This window comes from Mucor velutinosus (genome assembly GCF_035048745.1).
Source record: "Mucor velutinosus strain NIH1002 chromosome Unknown tig00000268, whole genome shotgun sequence".
NCBI lineage: Eukaryota > Fungi > Mucoromycota > Mucoromycetes > Mucorales > Mucoraceae > Mucor > Mucor velutinosus.
The window spans coordinates 683,537-697,275 of NW_027041917.1; the positions used below are offsets into that span (position 1 = coordinate 683,537).

At 43.1% G+C, this 13,739-nt stretch overlaps 7 protein-coding genes across 7 annotated transcripts; 4 read left to right on the plus strand and 3 right to left on the minus strand.

The window, feature by feature from the left end:
* ARE2_1 (Sterol O-acyltransferase 2 (Sterol-ester synthase 2)) lies at window positions 1-1,001 on the minus strand (the record flags this gene model as incomplete). Its single annotated transcript, XM_064823336.1, has 3 exons — window positions 1-480; window positions 542-675; window positions 734-1,001. 3 exons carry the CDS (start codon window positions 999-1,001, stop codon window positions 1-3), a joined length of 882 nt encoding a protein of 293 aa, XP_064678648.1.
* Window positions 1,002-1,414: 413 nt separating this feature from the next.
* On the plus strand, window positions 1,415-4,428 carry ATC70_003982 (uncharacterized protein; the record flags this gene model as incomplete). The annotated part of the gene is made up of 5 exons (XM_064823337.1): window positions 1,415-1,755; window positions 1,816-3,471; window positions 3,533-3,777; window positions 3,836-4,036; window positions 4,094-4,428. The coding sequence occupies 5 exons, from the start codon at window positions 1,415-1,417 to the stop codon at window positions 4,426-4,428; spliced, it is 2,778 nt and encodes a 925-aa protein (XP_064678649.1).
* Window positions 4,429-4,818: 390 nt separating this feature from the next.
* EXG3 (Glucan 1,3-beta-glucosidase 3) lies at window positions 4,819-5,326 on the plus strand (the record flags this gene model as incomplete). The annotated part of the gene is made up of 2 exons (XM_064823338.1): window positions 4,819-5,171; window positions 5,227-5,326. The coding sequence occupies 2 exons, from the start codon at window positions 4,819-4,821 to the stop codon at window positions 5,324-5,326; spliced, it is 453 nt and encodes a 150-aa protein (XP_064678650.1).
* A 131-nt stretch (window positions 5,327-5,457) lies between these two features.
* RPL11_1 (60S ribosomal protein L11) lies at window positions 5,458-7,052 on the minus strand (the record flags this gene model as incomplete). Its single annotated transcript, XM_064823339.1, has 3 exons — window positions 5,458-6,637; window positions 6,699-6,812; window positions 6,865-7,052. 3 exons carry the CDS (start codon window positions 7,050-7,052, stop codon window positions 5,458-5,460), a joined length of 1,482 nt encoding a protein of 493 aa, XP_064678651.1.
* Window positions 7,053-8,082: 1,030 nt separating this feature from the next.
* On the minus strand, window positions 8,083-9,113 carry ATC70_003985 (uncharacterized protein; the record flags this gene model as incomplete). Its single annotated transcript, XM_064823340.1, has 2 exons — window positions 8,083-8,819; window positions 8,885-9,113. 2 exons carry the CDS (start codon window positions 9,111-9,113, stop codon window positions 8,083-8,085), a joined length of 966 nt encoding a protein of 321 aa, XP_064678652.1.
* A 430-nt stretch (window positions 9,114-9,543) lies between these two features.
* Window positions 9,544-10,932, plus strand: ATC70_003986 (uncharacterized protein; the record flags this gene model as incomplete). Its single annotated transcript, XM_064823341.1, has 2 exons — window positions 9,544-9,848; window positions 9,912-10,932. 2 exons carry the CDS (start codon window positions 9,544-9,546, stop codon window positions 10,930-10,932), a joined length of 1,326 nt encoding a protein of 441 aa, XP_064678653.1.
* A 1,683-nt stretch (window positions 10,933-12,615) lies between these two features.
* ATC70_003987 (uncharacterized protein) lies at window positions 12,616-13,702 on the plus strand (the record flags this gene model as incomplete). The annotated part of the gene is made up of 3 exons (XM_064823342.1): window positions 12,616-12,625; window positions 12,700-12,837; window positions 12,894-13,702. 3 exons carry the CDS (start codon window positions 12,616-12,618, stop codon window positions 13,700-13,702), a joined length of 957 nt encoding a protein of 318 aa, XP_064678654.1.
* Between the last annotated feature and the right edge of the window lie 37 nt (window positions 13,703-13,739).

A 13,739-nucleotide genomic window follows, 5' to 3' on the forward strand; every position in this document is an offset into this window, starting at 1 on the left:
CTATTTCTCAAAAACCATGTGGTTGGCAACTCTACCAATACCTTGGATCTCGACTTCAACCAAATCACCGTCATTGAGATAGCGAGGTTTCTTCATGCCCATAGCAACACCAGCAGGAGTACCCGTCATGATAATGGTGCCCTTCTCCAAAGTTGTACCTTGAGAAATAAAAGAAACAATTTCAGGGACGTGGAACAAGAGATCAGAGGTGTTTGTGGATTGTCTGACTTCGCCATTCACTCTGGTTTGGAGATCAAGAGCAGGACGATCACCGAGAAGCTTGTTGGAAACGACAACAGGACCGATAGGAGCAAACTTATCAAAGCCTTTACTGAAACACCATTGAGGAACGCCACCAGCGTGCTTGGGATCTCTTTGCCATAGTCTGTTGGAGACATCGTTGCCCACAGTGTAACCAGCAATGTATTCTGACACTTGAGAAATAGGAATATCCTTACCGGTTTTGCCAATGACAATGGTCTATTATGATAAATGGAATCAGATTCGTGTCACTACTCCCATTTCTCGTTATGAAACTTACCAATTCACCTTCATAATCAACAGTGGTTTGAGCAATCTTGGTAATGGGAACATCCTCAAAGGTATCAGCGAGGCAGTGGGAGGGCTTAATAAAGACAGAAGGATAAGGAGGAGGTGTGCGGCCACCTTCAGCAACTAATCCATGCGGTAAGTACATGTAAACGTTATGCTCTGCGCTTGCAGATCAACTTACTGTGGGCTTTGTAGTTCAAACCAATGCACTTGATGATGGGAACTTGATCTCTACTGAGAGGAGAGAGGATCTCGGTGACTTTTTCCACTTGATCGCTTACAACAGCGTCAGGAGAAAATACGTCGCCAGTAATTACCTTAGCTTCCAAAGTGCCATTCTCAAAGAGTTTGTCGACAGTAACATGAGCATCAGCAACGATAGGCTCACCAAAGTATATTTTGCTATCAGCAGCAACAAAGCGAATTAAACGATTCCAGACAGGCGACATGGTGATATAATAGAGGCTGAGTACGTAAAGGTACTTAAGATGGATAGAGAGAAAGGGAAGGTGTTGCTCGATGAGATCTCAATTTATACATTTTAGCTTTTCATGCTATCCATCCATTGCTATCAAGGTGTCTGTGTGTCCGTGTGTGTGGGGATCCAGGAGTAGTAGCCAATGGGATACATTTCCTGAACAAAGTTGTATCTGGGTAAACAATCAAATTCCACGCTCCTCACCTTACAAAATGGATGAATGATTTCTTTCTGTGAGAAAAATGTGCAAGATGGGAAAAAAAAAAAATCAACTGAATGTGTGTCTGTGTCTGTGTGTGAGTGCAAAGGAAATCAGCAGTGATACTTCTTTTCTCTTTCTTCATTTATCCAGCTTTTCATCAACCTCAAGCAAAGGATAAGAAAATGACAGACGCTCGACGAGACAGCACGAGTAGTCATCATGGCGAGAAAATAACAGCTGATAAAAACAAGGCTACTCCACCACTGCAACCACTTCAGCCAATAGCACCTTCTTCCACAAACACCACACAAGCGAGTTCTCCTTCAAAGTCAACAACGAGTCCTCATTCTGCGGTGCCACCTACCAAACGACGCAAAGTGTCCATTGCTTGCCATGAATGCAGAACACACAAGACAAAGTGTGATGGAGCGCAGCCAATTTGCGGATCTTGCCGGAAAAAGAAGCTACCCGAAGATGCTTGTGCTTACAGCCCTGAGCGTGGAAGAAGAGGTGTCAAAAATCAGTAAAGATCATGTTTCGGCATAAATTCCACACACGCACTAACAAGCATTTTTATCTTTAGGTATGTGCAATTACTGGAAGATAAGGTCAAAGAGCTGCAAAAAGCTATCGGTAAATCGCAAGAGCAGCAGAAACCCAGCGTCATTCAGCTGCCTCCTCTCACCGCCTCCATGGTGCCCTCTATGGAGAATCGATTGATACAACAGAATCACTTGAATATTCCAAGCTCTCCATCAGACAACAACATGACACCGCGGCCACTGCGCTTGAGCACTGCTGCCAATGCACCTACAATTACTGCTACGGCTAGTCCTTGCAGACACACAGAGGGAAGTATCCAATCAATCATCACACCAACATCCACTGCAGATTGGCAGCAACCTGTCCAGCACTCACCCTCGCCATCGCAAGATGCAGTTTCAACCCATGATCCACAACAGGAGGTCTCTGCAATAGATGCTATGGGAGCAGTGACCAGTGATAGCAACAATCAAAGCGAGAAGGAACTGACCCGAGATCATCACGGGCAAGGGTATTTTGGCTCATCGAGTGCAGGTCGTTTCATGAGGCAGCTTCACGATGTGATCGATAAAAAGACTTCGTCTGCGTATCCCTCCAATGGCAGCAATCATTCCCAAGGCTCGCCCAGCTCAATCAACTCTACAATTCGCTCCAATTCGGTGCAGCAACCACCACAGCGTAGGTTCTCGACCACTGATTTGCTGAGTGACATTGTGCTGCCTCCTCGAAAGGTAGCTGACGGGTTACTCGAGAGCTACTGGGTGTATGTGCACACACTGTATCCATTTCTGCACAAACCGTCGTTTCTCAGGACATACTCACTACTCTGGGATCAATCATCCACTGGCAGCAGCACGGCAGATGATCCCTACGACTTGTATGAGTCTGAAAACGAGCCTTTATTTCAGTGCACATTGAATCTGGTGTTTGCTTTGGGATGCCAGTTATCGCCAGACACAAATGAAAATGAACGAGAGGTGGCATCGGATGTGTTCTTTCAGCGATCCAAGCGATTGCTACATTTTGATATTTTGGAGGCAGGCAACATCAAGGTGGTGCAAGCGCTGTTGTTGATGGGCCAGTATTTGCAGTGCACAAAACTACCAGGTCGATGTTGGATTGTAGTGGGATTGGCAATTCGAGTGGCACAGGGCATTGGGCTTCACCTGGAGCGAAAATCAGAGAACCAACTGGACAGGGAACTGCGCAGAAGATTGTGGGGCGGGTGCATTGTGCTGGACAGAGTGATCTCCATGGCGTATGGAAGGCCCTTCATGGTTCCCATTTCCCGTGATTTAAAACTGCCTCAGGTCATTGATGATGAACTGCTTACAGTAGCCCCTCATCCTCCAGCAAACCAGCCAGAGTCCAAGCCAAGTCAGATGGCGTTCCTAGTGCACACGATCAAACTATATGAAATTATGGGCGAAATCTTGCTGACACTGTATTCGGATGGAGATACATTTGGTGGAGCAGTAGATCATGCCTCTCCCTCTGCGAGATCAGAAATCGACGGGGACAACTTGGCTACCAGCCTCAATTCAATACTCAAGTTAGAGATGGCCCTTTGTTCTTGGAAGCAGGATCTTCCGCCTTTTTTGCAGCATGACCAGAGCAGGGATGCTATCTTTCGGATGGAGAAGGATGAGAACGAGGCGAAAAAGCTACTGAGGCAGTGCAACGTATTGAAAGCAAGGTAAGCGGGTAGTTGTGTGTGTATGGTTTGATTGTGCGGCTTATATACTGTCTATGCGCAGATACCTTCATGTATGTATTCTTCTGTATCGTCCTTTGCTGGTATTCTACTTTACACTGGAGGAATCAACGAATCATCAGCACAGCACCTCAGATCAGACCTCTGCCGCTCATACAGCCACTGATTTGCAGCGATCGCTGTTTGTACAAAGCTCTCAAAAATGTGTCCTGATAGCTCAGGATCTTATCAAGACGATTAGTCACAACATCAAAGCCCAATTGCCTGCTTGGTGGTACAGCATATTCTGTAAGTCTCTTTCAATAAAGTAGACAGTGTCAAACTGACTCACAATGATTTCAACTAGATCTGTATACAGCAGCGACTGTGTTATTGATGGCAAGGTTGTTTCCCAAAATAAGAGATGTGATAGGCGAAGAGTCATTATTATTGAGCTGGAACGAGTGCTTACGGTGTATGGGTGAATATCAGCATTACAGCGCGTCTGACAAGAAATGCTATAGCTATCTATCTGAATTAGAGCATCATGTTTGGGCAGCAACCCACGGTAAGTGATGGCTTGGGTGTGTCTCGAGTGAATCCAGTACTGATACAATAACTATAGATCAACAGGACAAGAACACATCTACCATGATGTCTAGTATACAAATTCTAGGTACCTTGTCGCAAAGACAGCAAATGAGTGGACAAATACAGCTACAAGAGCTGCCTGTACAAAACCAGTATCCTCCTAGCCAGCAACAGCAGCAACAGCAACAAACACAGCATGCCACTGAGTATACCTTCAATGATAACAACAGCAACATTGAAAATTGGGATTTCGATCTCATGCAACAGGACATGTCTTGGTTAGGCCGTTTACCTGTGTATACTGATTTGGAATCAGAATATCAGAATTCATTGAATGGCCATGGATGGGGAGGCTTCTCCTTCTTGTAACAAACATCATAGAGCAGGCTCTCTTACTTTGTTATAACATGCCAATAAAATTACCCACACTATGTTAACACAAACCAAGATGCGTTTTGATATCATACAGGGGCTTTTTCTACTGAATTGAAGTGTTTGATCGGGAATGGCCCTTCTACCTTGATAGATCAGAGATCTTTTTTTTTTTTTTTTTTTTTCAAGCGGCTATGCAACTAGAGTCAATGGAAATGTATCCGACAAGGACAAAGATGTTGAATCGCATTAAATGAAGCTTCGTGTGACCTAAGAAGCGTGGGGGGGGGAAGCAGGAGGAGCTTACTAATTCAAATGATGTAGCTATATAAACCACATGGCATGTTGTGATCTTGTCTCTTTTCTTTTTACATAAACAGCTACACCATGGCTTCTAACAGCACTCAATACCAAGGCGCCTGCATCTGTAAATCAATCCATATTACGCTCCAAGGCGAACCAGTCAAAGCCATGGCATGTCACTGCATCGATTGTCAAAAGTCTGCTGGTGGTCCATACCAAACTTGCGCCATTTATGACACCCAGAACATGACAGTAGACGATCCCTCCAACAATCTCAAAAAGTACGTGTTTCCAAAAGAAACCGTTGGTAGTGGGCATGAAAAACACAAGTTCTTTTGCGGTGCCTGTGGTACTCATCTATACAATCAACCCATGAAGCATAATGGCGAAAAGAGCGTCATCAAGACTGGATTTCTCGATTCTGCTGATGGACCTGGGTAAGTCAATCCAAGCCAATCTATTGCGCGTGTACTCATCATACATCTTTACTAGTGTCAACTTGTTCGAGCCAATGGGTGAACTCTTTACTAAAGACAGAGCTTCTTTTGTTGCTCCCATTCAAGGTGCAAAGCAATTTGAGAGGGGTTTTTAAATAAAGGGGTTTTTTATTATCATTGAATTAAGCTGTGTACATAGAGACGAATAGATGTATATGTATATTTGAGTTTTGTTCGTATTATACAATGGAAGCGTTCAAAGAGAGATGCGTCCTATACAGACATCTCAAGTAGTGTAACGAAAGTTGGGATGCGTGTGACCAAGCTCTGACATTTGCTCATCTGTCAGACCATCCAAGCGGAAATCTCTCTTTCCTTCAGCACGCTGCTTGTTCTCCCATCGGCAGTTAATGGTTGCAAGTGTAGCAGATACTATGATAACGCAACCAGCACAGAGATTGATGGTATGGCCAGCTTTGTATTCAGGTGCCTCTTCAGCCAAGTAAGTCCAAGTAGCAACAAGGCCGCCCAGAGAGCCCACACTCACGGCAAAGCCGCTTGCAATGGCTCTGACCATGGGGCCAGACGAGTTGTCTACCAACCAAGCTACAAACACAGGAGATCCAGTAAAAGCGCCACAGGTAGCAAAGAAGATAGCCATGTAGCGAACGCCTGTCGTCTCTACCGTCAGCAAAATAATAAATGCAATGACAATCAAAGGACCAGCAGCAAATATCAGAATAGGACCTCTTGTCTTGAGTCGATCTGAGATCATGGCGGCAGCGATACAAAATATAGTGCCGCACGCATAAGGAGGCACTGTCATTAACTGTGATTTGATAGAATCAAAGCCCATACTGGCCAGCAACGAAGGCATAAAGAGAGAAATCGAGTTCATACACAGGAGAGAACAGAACAGACCAGCAGACATAAATACAATATTGAGATTCTTCATACCGAGAACAAAGTGAACACGTTTCAATTTCTTTTGCTCATGCGTCAATGTCTCCAATCGAATTCTCAGGGAAGCAATGCGTCTCTCTTCTTCAGTTAAAAAGCTAGCAGTTTCAGGAGAATCAGGCAGCACCAGATAGCAAGCAATGCCAGCAACAAAAGTCAAGATGCCTTCAAAAAAGAAAATGTTGCGCCAAGTGTGCATGATGCCCCAATCTGGGATCTTGCTAAAGCCGATAGCCAATAAACCACCAAAAGCGCCTGCCAGACTAGCAAAAGAAGCGTAGATGCCAACGCGAGTGACCAATTCATGACGACGATAAAACGTAGAGAGCATGTAGGAGATGCCAGGCATGATACCTGCTTCAGCAATGCCTAGAAAAGCGCGGGCAGCGGCCAATCCAGCAAAGTTAGATGAAAATGCAAGGCACATGGAGACAACACCAAATGCAAATACAATCATGGAAAGCCAGATACGAGGGCCAAACTTTTTACATAGAATATTGGTTGGACTGTGCATGAGCTTTTGTTAGCGGCTTGGTATATAGTACATGACAGAATTATTTAGCTTACATTTCAAATAAAACATAGGTGATGAAAAATGTAGTTAATGTAATGCTAAATTTATGGCCTGTCAGTCCAAGATCTTGAGTCATGCCCAGATTTTTAGCATTGCCCATGTTGGATCTGTACATTTGGTCAGTATCAAGGGTACCTATAGACTGTTTGTATAATGTACCTGTCAATGAAGGCCATAAGGTAGATCAATGTTGCCATGGGAACCACTCGCATGTCCAGCTTCCGTTTGATTCTTGCCTCCAACTTGGGGTCAATATTCTCCAAGGCATCTACTTGATCTTCATGAGAGTAGCTGACTGATAGCTCCTTTTCACTATCCATCATAGCACTGGGTTTTTGATCAGACATTTTTTTTTTTTTTGTATTATTGATTTGAAATGTCAAGTGAGAAGGGCAATGAGAGAAATCATCCTTGTATTTTATATGAATTTTTCTTGATGGTTTCACACACATGTTGTTTAAGAGAGACCAGATGCTGGTGTAGCTATTGTTCAGCGTAGTAAGAGCTGGATGGTGATGCTACATGGGAAACTTCTTGCTATACTATACATGTAATCCCACGCTTGCTTTGAATTACAAAGGGCTCGGATGATTTACTCCATAAGTACATTACATATGACCCATTTACATGCCCAATGTTGTTGGCTATGGAGGCGTATACTTGCTAGATACTCTATTCATATTCTTTTACAAAAAGAACAACCATGTAGTACCATCAGTCAATGACAGTGTATAACATTGTGGGGTAATTAAGATTTAAAGCCATGTATTCATAATCAAGCCCCTGGCTACGAGGCAATCAAGACCAACCAACTCGCCGGATTAATATCCGACTTGGTTTTTTGTCGTGTTCTCACAGTTCTCTTTTATACACTCTGCTTGATAGTGTAATGGAGGGTCAAACAGACATCTTGATGTTCATCAGACCAATGATAGCAAAGAATATGCGTATCACAAGCATGAGCAAGATTTAGCCTTATCCCTGGATGAATGATCAAGTCATTCTTTATCAGCCACCGAGGATAATTTGTATACATTTTTAAGCTGTTCAACTAGTCAATGCTGTTTGACATTTCTGTGTTCACATGATAAAATTCAATTGTACCAGCATTTCTTCAACTTTTGATAACTAAATAACGACGCGCTTACCAATAAACGCTTTTTTCTGTAGATTCAACAGCTATATCATCGCTTGAGCCATATATCTCTCACACCACTCTTTGGAAATCGACTTCAATAATGGACCCCTTGAACACTGTAATATGCATATTAGGTAAGTAAAGGGATCTTCGAATCTCGGATAAAAATCCATCGTATCATAGAAAGAGACTATAAATGTGGTTGATATGTGCAATGATTTATTATTTACGAACTGATGTTACAATGACTTGTGCTCAACTTTATAGAGACCAAGGTTTTCTTGAAGAGGTTTATCATTAAAGGAAAAGAGATAGGAATCGACTTGAGAATCAGCATGATGAGTGACCCAACTCCAAGCAGGCACAGCAAAGGTATCATTGGGCTTCCACTCCAATACAGTCTTGTTACCCTTGGCATCCACAAGTTCAGTACGACCTTGACCAGCATAGACATGGACCACTCTTGAGCAGGTTTCACGACGAGTAGTGGAAGCACCATTTGCATTGATACGCTCGGCTTCGCCACCAATGATATTGGACAATGGCTTACCATCAGGCTTCTTGTATTCATAATCAGCATATTCAGTTTCTAGCTTGCGAGCATTCAAGGCTTCTTCAACTGGCTCCCAAGAGAATTTCAATGAACTGTTTTCTGCTTGCTCGCTAGGATATCTACGTTCTTCATAGTTTTCAGCAAAATTGACTGGGATATTCTGGAAAATGGGGAGATCAAGGCCATCTAACCAAATCATCACATCATCACCTTCATGGCCGTGATCGTGCCAGGTCCATGGAGGAGTAAGAATGACATCGCCCTTCTTCATGTAAATCTTCTCTCCTTCTACAGCAGTGAATCCCCGATGACCTTCAATGATGAAGCGAAGAGCAAAGGCTCTGTGTCTGTGTGCGGGTGCAGTCTCTCCTGGATTGATCAATTGCAAACCAGCATACAAAGTGTCTGTAGTGTAAGGTGCCTCTAAATTATCAGGAACAATGCGACATGAGTGTTTTCAGTGTGTAACATGATGTGTCTAAACTTACTCATACTAGGATTGACCAACATCAATACTCTTCTCTCAGCTTCGTATTCACCTACTTTTTCACCGGCCTCCAGCAAGGCAGGTCTGATCTTTTCATACTCCCACAAGTGAGGCACACATTTAGGATTAGGATGTGGGGGCACCATCGCTTCCATGACAGTCCACAGTGGTTCAACATGAGAGCCGTCATACTTTTGAAGGAAATCGCAATTGTTGGGTTCAGCAAGCATCTCTGGATTGAAGTGGTAGTTTTTTTTTTTAAAAAAAGAAAGAATGAGAAAAAGAAAAAAAAAAGATGTCGATATACCAGATTTTATATCATTTCGAAAGACTTCAAAAATACGAATGCATTGCTGTTATTCATCCGAGAGACTGGTTCCTGTAACACAATGTAGCATGAAGCAGCAAAAATCCAATAGGATGCATTTCCATAAAGCATTGAACGAATAGGATGTAAAAGATCAAGTCAAGAGGGGAGCATACACTCACGGCGGATGAACTTGTCTGAAATTATCCATAAAGCAATATACCATGATCTTTGCTGCAATGAGTATAGATAGCGCATTTCCCACCATCTGCAATTTCTGTATAAATGAGCACGGGGCACAGGCTATTTTTCTCTCTTCTTTTCCTCAACTCTTCAAGTTTAAAAGTTAAAATATGGTGAAAACTCTTTCTGTCATTGTTGTCGGCGGTGGACTCGGTGGTTTGGCTACTGCCATTGCATTAAAGCGAGCTGGTCATAAGGTCACTGTCTTGGAGGGCGCTAAGCAACTCAGTGAAGTGGGTGCAGGTATTCAGGTGCCTCCTAATACCTCTCGTATCCTGGATGCTTGGGGTTTGCTGGATCGATTCAAGACCAAGGTGGTTTGGCCCGGAAACATCAACATGAGAAGATATTCTACAGGTGAAATTATTGGTAGCACTCCCTTGAAGCCCAAGATGGTTGAACGTTACGGCTATCCGTAAGTAGAGACAGTGGCTTAAGTTGCGCATCTACGTCTGAACTGACGCTGACTAAACATTAGGTACCTCCTCATTCATCGTGCTGATTACCTGCAACTATTGTACGATCACTCAATTGAGCTTGGTATTGAGGTTGTGTTGGGTGCTCGCGTAGACTCTGTAGATGATGGTGCTGTTGCTGTTAGATTGTCTAACGGCAGTGTCTACACGGGCGATCTGATTATCGGTGCTGATGGTATCCGTTCCAACGTGCGTGCTGCTGTCATTCCTGACGAAACCATTCTTCCCAAGAAATCTACGAATTGTGCTTACCGCGCCACTGTCCCTGTCAAAGTCATGCGTTCTGATCCAGAGATTGCTCATTTGATGGACGATCTCAACTCCAACTGCTGGATCGGCTATCGTCGCCATATCATGGCTTATCCTATGCGAGGTGGAGAGCTATACAACCTTGTCATGTCTCATCCTGGTGAAGCCGCTGTTGGTAAATGGAACGAGCCCGGCAATTTGGAAGAAATGAAGTACCACTATCGCAACTTTGACCCTGTCATTCGAAAAGTGCTTACGCATGTCACTGGTTGTTTGAAATGGACGTTGGCTGATCTCCCTGTATTGAGCCATTGGGTAAGCCCTAGTGGCAGAGTTGTATTGGTTGGCGATGCCGCTCATGCCATGCTCCCTTATCTTGCTCAAGGCGCTGCCCAAGCCATTGAAGATGGTGCTACATTGGGTGTCTTGTTCTCTCAAATCGAATCCGTAGATGAAATTCCTGATCTTTTAAAGCTGTATGAAAAGATTCGTAGACCACGTGCTGAAAAGATCCAAAAGGGTGCTCTTGACAATGGTGATATTTGGCACATGCCTGATGGAGATGACCAAATTGCTCGTGATAAAGCCATGAAAATTGTCGTTTCTGATGATACGGTGCAGAAGGTACATGTAAAGAACCCTAATCAGTGGTCTGACGGTGACTTCCAACCTTGGCTGTTTGGACATGATGCTATTCAAGTGGCAAAGAAGGCGTTGAGCGATAAACAGAATGGCTATACTAGCAGTAGTTTAGAAGAGAGGGCAAGTCTATAAGGAATATGTAAATTTCAAGCTCTAAAAATAAAGTATAAATTGTCGCAACAAGTGATTCAGCATTCCTCTGGATGAGGGTTTGCGGTGCACGATTGAACGATTGAACGAGAGTATGACACAAATATCAAACGATGTATACTGTTTGGAAATTAAATAAAGTGGAGGATCGCTTTCTGACCTGAATCAAGTGAAAAGACCTGTAGCAACATCTGGTAACTGGTGACCTATGGAGCAATAGTTTTGAGTTGTTTTAGTTGGTCAAGACAGTTACATGCGCGTATGCCTGTAACCAGTACGTTCTGTAAAATACACAGCTTCACTCACCCAACAGCTTAATCAGCAGGAACATAATTGAACCGAGCGATTTTCGAGCGATATTGGAACTTCAACAATGGGATGTTAATCTGATCCATTTTGTTCCAAATTGTCATTTTTGGAAATTTTATAATCTTTAAAGAATTTATTCTTCCCGAAGAGGATACTAAACATTCAAATGTATTTTAGCAAAATACATGCATTCGTGTGTGCTCTATTTAATGTCATTTTTGTTTTTTTTTTTTTTTTTTTTTTTTTTTTGCAATACCGTTAAAAACTTTAGAGATAAGCTCAAAAAACCACTTTTTCAGTTTATCGGGAGAAAGTCAAAAAAAAAAAATTGGCTTGCGTGCTCCAAATAAACGGCTTCATCAGATAAAGACGACTTTTTCATGTATTTTCATCTGATATATACCTTAGTAAAAAGTCTCGTTTTTCAACCGAAAAATCGTCATTTGTCTGATTTGCATTTTTTTTTCTCTTGCTACTGCAAGGCCAAAACCGTCGAATTTTGAGATGGAAAAAAAAGTTCCTGGAAAAGTTGTAAATTGGTAGCAGATCAACTCTACTACTTTGTAGGACTCGACTGGTCTGATTTTCAGGCCCAGGAATGGCTTTTACCTACAAAAATTTGGCATCTAAAATGTGAAGACACGGCAGTTGGGTGGTGTTTGTTGATCCAAACTAGGGTTGCTCTGTTTATAATACTGAATTCATTCATTCATCAAGTCTCAAATTGTATTTGTTTGATCTCATAGGTGTTGACCTGGGTCTAAAGTATATCTCCCATTAGAACAAGGTGAACTGCATTAAAATTTGCATTGAGGCCATTTCGCAGCGATGGAGCCTGTCAGATAAATAATCATACAAAGCAGTTTGCCGCTTCTTTTGAGATTTCGAACTATTCATTCAATGACCCCAAATAAGGGCCTGGAAACTTATAACCAGGCTTGAACATCCAGTTCTGGATAGATAAAAGCCTATCAAGACAAAGTAAACAGAATGATTGTGATAGATTGTGGGACATGTGAATATTAATCAAGTATCATGGAACATTGAACTGTATTTATTGACTTGAAGCGATTCAACAAGTAAACTGATTCCTTCTAATGATGTAGCTATCCAATAAGCTGCTCTTGATGTGGCAGTTGCAATGTCAGATTATGCTGTGGATTTAGTATCATGCAAAAGAATGGATTGACGATAAGCAAATTAGGTGCGTATAGCCACTACACGAGAGTTAAATCTATCTCTTCCACTGATGCGACGTACGGCTAATTATTTTGTCGCCATGCCCACTGACTGTTTAAATTTGATGGTCCTTTTGTTTACCTTTTTCATCATCTTGTCTAAACAAAGCTAGTTTCAATGAGTGCTCGTAAGTCTTGTTGAAAACCGAGAGAGAGAGAGAGAGTATGTGTGCATGAGTTTCTTACAAAACCATCCTACAAGTCAAGCTCCCCCCTGGTATCAAGGTATTTAACAAGATTGCTGATTTCAGACAATGGCGTCGCAGCCTCTTGTTGGACCAAAAGACACTTGGTTATGTCCCTACCATGGGAGCGCTTCATCAAGGCCATTTGGCGCTAGGTGAGACATGAGCCAACCCAGATGTCTTTAGCGAAAATCCTAAACCCATTGAATAGTACAAGCCGCCAAAGAACGTTGCGATCATGTAGCACTCACCGTGTTTGTCAATCCAGCCCAGTTCGCCCCCACCGAGGATCTTGCTACTTACCCTCGCACATTGCAGAGTGATTTGGACAAACTGGCTAGCTTGGGAGAGGGTGTTGCGTCTGCTGTGCTTGTGCCTCAGGTAGAGGAGATGTATCCAGCTGGTATCAACTTGGATGTAAGCAAGCAAAAGGGCACATTTGTCGAGGTGCTTGGTCTTTCGAGTCAGTTGGAGGGTATTACTCGTCCCAACTTCTTTCGCGGCGTGTCTACTGTGGTCAGCAAGTTTCTGAACATTGTGCAGCCCGAGGATGTGTTTTTTGGACAGAAGGATATCCAGCAATGCTTTGTGATTCGCAACATGATTCGAGATTTGCATTTCCCCACCAAGATGCATATTTGTCCTACTGTGCGAGATGAAAATGGACTAGCACTGTCCTCCAGAAACGCATATTTGACACCCACACAAAAGAAATACGCATTGGTGTTGTCACAATCCCTCCAACACATGGAGCAGCTGTACCGCTCTGGCAGCACCACCAATGCCACTCAGCTGGTACAGGAAGGTGTTGCGTTGATTGAAAATGCGCGCAAGCAGGTAGACGAGCTGAACGAGGATTGGAAGATAAAGCTGGACTATGTGTCTATCAATTCAGCAGCTGATTTGAGTGAGCTCAAGGGCGAGATCCCTCAGCAGGAAGGCTGTGTGATCAGCATGGCTGTGTTTGTTGGCAAGACCCGCTTGATTGACAATTTGGTGCTGGATGTGCCATTGAACTAGAAATAAACTTGATTGTTGTCGATTGCATTGACAATGG